The sequence below is a fragment of the Plecotus auritus genome (genome assembly GCF_963455305.1).
Source record: "Plecotus auritus genome assembly, chromosome: 5".
Classification (NCBI taxonomy): Eukaryota; Metazoa; Chordata; class Mammalia; order Chiroptera; family Vespertilionidae; genus Plecotus; species Plecotus auritus.
This window is the reverse complement of record NC_137776.1, coordinates 37,983,945-37,990,650: the sequence shown is the minus strand read 5'-3', so window position 1 is coordinate 37,990,650 and position 6,706 is coordinate 37,983,945. Positions and strand designations below refer to the sequence as shown.

The 6,706-nt window shown below is 51.3% G+C and overlaps 1 protein-coding gene across 1 annotated transcript; it reads left to right on the top strand.

The window, feature by feature from the left end:
* The first annotated feature begins 810 nt into the window (after positions 1-810).
* Positions 811-6,036, top strand: COPS9 (COP9 signalosome subunit 9). Its single transcript, XM_080670459.1, has 3 exons — positions 811-961; positions 3,114-3,186; positions 5,783-6,036. The coding sequence occupies exons 1-3, from the start codon at positions 899-901 to the stop codon at positions 5,818-5,820; spliced, it is 174 nt and encodes a 57-aa protein (XP_080526585.1). The 5' UTR covers positions 811-898; the 3' UTR covers positions 5,821-6,036.
* The last annotated feature ends 670 nt before the right edge of the window (positions 6,037-6,706 follow it).

Sequence of the window (6,706 nt, the reverse complement as noted above, 5' to 3'; positions counted from 1 at the left end):
GGTTACCTGAGCTGCTTCTATGTTTAAGCTATTGTGATTGATGCTGCTGTGGATATGGGTGTTCAAATTATCTCAAAACTCTGCTTTCAATACTTTTGAGTCTATACCCAGAAGTGGAATTGCTGGATCTCACGGTAACTCTGTGTTTAATTTCAGAGAACCTCCATACTGTTTTCCACCACTGCTGCGCCATGTAGGTTCCCACCAACAGTGCTCAGGGCTCCAGTTTCCCCACATCCTCCTGACTCTGTTATTTTCTGGGGTTTTGATAGCAGCCATCCTGATGGGTGAGGAGGTATCACTGTGGTTTGATTTGCATTCCCTGGTGATCAGTGCTGTTGAACATCTTTTCATGGGCTTTTGGCCATTCTTGTATCTTCTTTGGAGAAATGTCTATTCAGGTCCTTTACCCATTTTCAAAGGGGGTTATTTGTTGTTATTGTTGCATTTCAGTTCTCTGTACATCTGATATTAATTCTAACATCAGGTATATGATTGGCAAATCTTTTCTCCCATTCTGGGCTGCCTTTTGACTCTATTGACCATCCACATTCTTTAATGAGTATTTCCAGACCCTTTGGGCTGACATGTCTGTGCCCGTGGGCCACCTGGATGTCACTGAGCAGCTCCCCTTGTGCCCTGACAGGCAGGCAGGAAAGCCCATCCACTTCAGCGGGGACTCAGGGCCAGTCCTGTGGGTCCATAGGGAAACATAGAGTAGGTGGTCCTCCGACGTCTAGAAATACCAGATAAAGTGGAGAGAAAGGGAAGGGAGGGGGGGAAATACCATAGAGTCGGCGATCCTTCGGCGTCTAGACATGCCGCGGCACGCTGCGTACGGAAGAGGCGGTCAGATGGCCGGAAGTGGGCCAGGGACACCCGGAACGCCTTGCGGGAGATGAAGCCGGCGGTGGACGAGATGTTCCCCGAGGGCGCCGGGCCCTACGTGGACCTGGATGAGGTGAGGCGGTGGCTGCGGGGCGGAAGTAGGGCTGTGGGGCGAGAGAAGGCGACGGTCCAGGGAGAGGTGAGCGCCGAGCGTGTATGTGGGCCGGCGTCCCCGGACCCGACAGTGCCCTCCTTGCCGGGACCGCCGGTGCCTGCGGCCAGATGTCGGATCGCCCTGCATGACTACGGAGGCCGCATGCGCGGGGCCGCGGGGCACGCTAGGGGCGTCGGGGTAACGGAGGGTGGGGCTGTGCTGTCGGCAGATCTCGTCTGCAGGATGGGAAACTGGAGCGAGGCTGGTACCGCACGGGAGCTGGGGAAGGGCTGTTTGGCGTTAAGTGACTCTGCACTTTGATGGGACGGTCTGCTCCGTGACCCTCTCCTGCGATTATACGGGGTACGAAGCAGCCTTGCGCGCGTGTCACCCCATCGCGGTGATCTTGTCTGCTGCCCGGCGCAGCTCCCGGGGCCAGGCCCACCGCCGGAGGTCAGAGCCTCATTTTATGAAAGTGTAGGGGAAACACGCGCCCGCAGGTCATGGTAGCGTAGAGCGCTGATTGCAGATACTGGTGTGACCGCAGCGCCCTCTGCCCTCTGGGCCGTGCTGCGGTTGGCCAAGTGGAGGAGAGTTCAAAAAGGGGAGGCCTGGCTGGAGTGGGGTTCTGAAGGGGTCTGAGTGTAGTTTAACATCTTCAGGTGCCTGAGAGAGCTGGGAGGGAAGGGAGCTGGAGATGGTGTTTGGCTGGTCATGAGGCGCTACCAGCCCTGCTGGGGTGGGTTCCCTGCACCCACTCAAGGCACTTCCACTAACGTGGGCTGCTCAGGCCTGTGTTAAAGTCACTGCCCTGGACAGCATAGAACCACTGGGGGTATTGATAGGCTCCCATCTTGAGAGTTTAAGGGACAGGAGACTTGAAGGGCGTCTGAATGAAGATAATGCCTATGTGGTTCTCAACCTTTCTAATGCCGCGACCCTTTAATACAGTTCCTCATGTTGTGGTGACCCCCAACCATAAAATTATTTTCGTTGCTACTTCATAACTGTAGTTTTGCTACTGTTATGAACCGTAATGTAAATATCTGTGTTTTCCTAAGACCATCGGAAAACACAGATATTTACATTACGGTTCATAACAGTAACAGAACCGCTTCTGTAGACCCTAAGACCATCGGAAAACACAGATATTTACATTACGGTTCATAACAGGTTGAGAACCGCTGCTGTAGACCCTAAGACCATCGGAAAACACAGATATTTACATTACGGTTCATAACAGTAGCAAAACTACAGTTATGAAGTAGCAACAAAAATAATTTTATGGTTGGGGGTCACCACAACATGAGGAACTGTATTAAAGGGTCGCGGCATTAGAAAGGTTGAGAACCACTGCAGGGACAAGCCCCACACAGTACATAAGGGGGAGAGTCCACATGGCTTGTGATGATGGGGAAGGCAGGAGGTGGAGAATCCTGGAAATTTCTCCCTGCTACTGAGAGCAGGGTGTGGGGACACATGAGATGCCTGCCTACTGAGAGTCAGGAAAAGTGCAGTAGAAGCCCTGGGAATGTTGGGAATCCAGGCGCAGCAGGGACTGGGGGCCAAGGTACAGAATGCTGCCTTGGAGCTCTCTCCAGCCCTCACCCTGTGATGCTGAAGGAGACTGCTGATCCTACGCTTATCAGGTTGCCCAGCTCTGGTTGTGGCTTGGTTTTACTACCACCATAGAGTTCTGGCACTCGGGGGTTCTGAACCCCAGTTAGCAGGTTGGTTCCCCGGGGGAAATGGTTCAGTTCTCCGAAGGAGCAGGGAGCAGTCCAGAGCAGAGGAGTGCTCAGACTCAGCATTGTGGGTTTGTGGCCTCTGTGGCAACACCCAGTAGGATTTCAGAATCTCTGCTGGAGGTTTAGGGAGACGTGGTGCTTAGGGCAATGGCAGGACTCTGTCTGAAGGGCAAGGAGGAATTTAGGAATGTAGGCCCAGAGAAGACCAAAATCATTCACACCTCCCTCCATCCACATACACTTCCTTCACCTGGAACGGAATTTGGACTCCGACCTGGGCACTTCTCTGTTCCTCGCCTTCCTCCTGTGTGGGGTGGCACAGGCCCTGAAAGGCCGTTCTCTCCGAAAATGCTGCTGTCACACCTGATCTCTCCCTTCTGCAGGCCGGAGGCAGCACCGGGCTTCTGATGGACTTGGCAGCCAATGAAAAGGCAGTTCACTCGGACTTCTTTAATGGTAAGGTGCAGGATTGGGTGCCAGTTTTAATCAGGACATTTCTTCTGCAAGCTGTGCAGTGGAGCGACTTGGTGACACAAGTGATTTAGATCACGGAACAGTAAAACCCAGATCCTGTGCCATTCTCATAACAGCACAGTTTATATAAAATAACAGTGTGGCTGTTACCACTGGCAGCCAGCCCTGTTTTTCAGAAGAAAAAAAAAAATAGAATAAAATTGCTCCCAGTCTTACATTCCAGGCATTGAGTTTGAGCCATAGATACACTTTTGGACACACGACGGCATCCGGGTTTGGACAGTGACCTGAGTTTCAAGGCGCGAGGACCTGTCTGGCTTTCTCATCGCGCTATCTCCGGATGGCTGGTTTTCTCGCCTGTTTGCCACTGGTCCTATCCCTGCGCTGCCTTCACAGAGAAGCAGCCACTCTCCAGCCTCACCCACCCCACCCCCAACAACAGAGACCATTGGTATTTAGACCTTCGTAGCCAGGTATCACAAGCATGTGTGCAGTTTTATATGAGATCTTCATGCACGTTAGAGGAGCTGCTTTTCTTGGTCTCTTTGAGTGTTCCTAAGACCTTGTTCCTAAGGTTATGTTAACTCTTACTGAGGGTTCAAGTCATCAGGAGAAACGTAGTTACTTAGGGGGGTTGAGTGGTGTTTTCTCCCTTTGTCATGCTTTATCTCAAGGTGCCTGCTACTACAAAGAACTTTTGTCACTAGTTAGTGGCAGTTAGGGTGTTATCTTGTCTGTCACATTGGTTTTCAGGGTATCAAAGACCCTCTAAAGCCAGGCTATTTTTTCTGGCTCCTTTTGAGCCAGCCGTTGCCTAAAAGGAGAACTAGTCTGCCTAGTTAGGTACAGACTTCCCAGGGAGCCTGGCTGTTCCCCTGAAGCAACGTCCTGGCTGCCACCAACTCCCGTCAGAACTGGGGGAAGTGACACTTGAGCCAAGCCTTGAGAACAGAATAGCATTTGTCTCAATTCTCTAAGCAAGGGGAGGTGGGAAACAAATTGTGAAAGGGCGAGGCCTTTCCTGAGCAGCCTGTGCAAAAATGCCAGCTCACATAGCACGGCTTCGGAGGTCCCTAACCCTGGCCCCGCAGAAGTGTGACCTCTAACTCTTAACACCACTCATTCTGATGACCTTCAAAGCCTGATGCAACCTCCACCAGCTCATAGCTTTAAACACCATGATGTTTCAGTGTTCATGTGATTTACAAACATAGTTCTGATGAGAAAGCATCTGTGAAAGGGGCCCAAGCTGACTTGCCAAGTGAGCATTTATCAACAGCAATTTAGGGCCCTTACATCCTTGAGTCAGGTCAGAGAAGAACACAGAAGAGCTTGTGCCCATGTCAGAGGGCCCTCTGACTGTTCACAGGTGCACACTGCCTGTCAGCTTGTGAGCATCCCATGTTCAGAAGCCATCACTGTAAGAGGGCCCTGCGGGCTTTATTTGGGGCTTCTGAGTCCTTTCTGCTCGCTGACTGAGGTTCTGATGGCCGGTGTCCCACAGGCATTGGGGTTCTAACCATGGCTGAGGCTCATCCTCTTTATTCACTGTTTCACAAAACAGAGCAGCACCAGACGGGGCAGGTAGGGACAGTTTCATGACAAGAGCCCTGACAAGGGTGGACAGCATTGTTTCTAGGAGCTGACAACTGAGCAGAGGTTCGGAAGGTGTGAAGGTTAGGTAGGGTTGAGGATGCGAGTGCTCACAGCTGCAGGACTGCCCGCCAGGCCAGGCAGTGAGAGAATGCAGGCGTTGGTGAGACTGACTGTCATGGTGGCTGGAGAGGCATGAACGCAGGGTGAGGGGATGGGAGCGGGGCTGCTGTCGCCTGGCACCCCCGCCCACCCTCTCTAGCTCGTCACCACTGCATCTTTTCAGTGCATAGGCCACATGAGTGGGCTTTGTACAAATTTTTCCCGTTGCACAAGGATACATGTCTGCGGTAGAGAATTTAGAAGAAAATATATATAAAAGTAAACAAAAGGGGAAAACGATCGTGACTTTGTCCACCCATCGCAGTAAGTAATGTGCTGTGAAAGGGCGGCGTTTCTGCTGGTAGAACGGGGCTTAGACTATGTTTCTCGAGTTTGTCTATCAGTCTGACTCCTTTAAAGAGAGTCATTCTCACATGGCTCAGGCCTTCCACAACCTCCCCTCTACCCCATTTTCCTTCTCATGGAGAGCGGTGGGGGGCTTGTGCCCTTCAGCTGCCTGGCCTTACCTCCATGTCACCAGAGTGGGGCCTTGGCCGAGGTGCTCACAAATGGGTGCTGACATATCCTGGTGCTCAGTCATGGCTGGGAGATGGTCACCATGTCATCGGGAATACACCCTGATGCATTTCTTCAGCTTGTCATCTGAGTAGAAACACGACAGGTTGCGTTCTAGACAACACTGCCCTTGGGCTGCATCTGAGCCTGGTGGGTAGGATCGAGTCTGTCCTAGGAGAAGCCCTTTATGTTATTAGATTGTCCAGTGTTTTCTGTGTTTGAATGACCACATAATTCATTGTGAAGTCATCTTTCAGTCGTTTACCTTGTGTGCCCAACTGATGCGTGGTTCTGTTCATTTATGTAGATTTTGAAGATCTCTTTGATGATGATGACATCCAGTGAGGCACTGTCCCATGCTGCGTGTGGTCAAGCCTTTGCTGCGTGAGCATGTGGTGGAGCCCTCAGGACAGTCCCAGTGGTTCTGCAGAACGGTGGGAACACCTGAAATGAGGAGATGGTTAACTGAGAAAGGACGGTTTCAGCCATCTGGGTGAGGTCATTCCATCTCTGAATGTGACCAACTGTTGTCCTCACTTCAATAAAAAAAAGCAGTCATTACTACAGGGTGATTTTCATTCTCGCATATCTGAGTGAACATTGCAGTCCCTAAAGCTCCCTTTATGCATGTGAGTGCACGTGTGTGTTGACATGCTGAGAGGAACGCGACGGTGGCACAGAAATCAGTGCACTGCTTCCTGTGTGCAGTGCTGAGTAACTTGGATGGTTCTCAGAGAGGGAGTTAGTGTGAGACCCGTCAGCAATTTAGGGCATGCAGGGGTCCTAGTTGCACTGTTGGGACAGGCTCTGATCCCCCCCTGCTGCACAGTCCCCACCAGCGCTGGACATACACCCCGCCTGCTGCACAGTCCCCTACCAGTGCCGGACTCCTCCCCCCGCACCCCGCTGCACAGTCCCCCACCAGCGCGGACTTTGTGTTTTCCCACCTTCACATTAGAGCAGCTGCTGTCTCCAAACCTAAGGTCTGAAAAAATCAGGACAACTAGCTAATGACAGAAAGAGATACCTTCTACATGAGAAATGTGTACATTGGTCCATTACTAAGGAAAATGTAACATCTAAGGGGATTAAGTTTTTTAAAGTTTCTTATTGGTCCAGCTCAGCAATTCATAATGACTGTAAAAATTAAGATTGCTATTTCAAATCAATCTCAAAGACATTTCTTCGCTAGGAAATGCCTCTGCCACAGGACTTAGTAGTCAGTCCCCAT

Bases quoted from the DNA above. Each gene is read 5' to 3' on its own strand.
- COPS9 (XM_080670459.1), top strand. From the start codon at position 899: ATGAAGCCGGCGGTGGACGAGATGTTCCCCGAGGGCGCCGGGCCCTAC. The intron at 962-3,113 runs GTGAGGCGGTGG...TCCCTTCTGCAG, and splicing joins CCTACGTGGACCTGGATGAG to GCCGGAGGCAGCACCGGGCT. The intron at 3,187-5,782 runs GTAAGGTGCAGG...TCATTTATGTAG, and splicing joins TCACTCGGACTTCTTTAATG to ATTTTGAAGATCTCTTTGAT.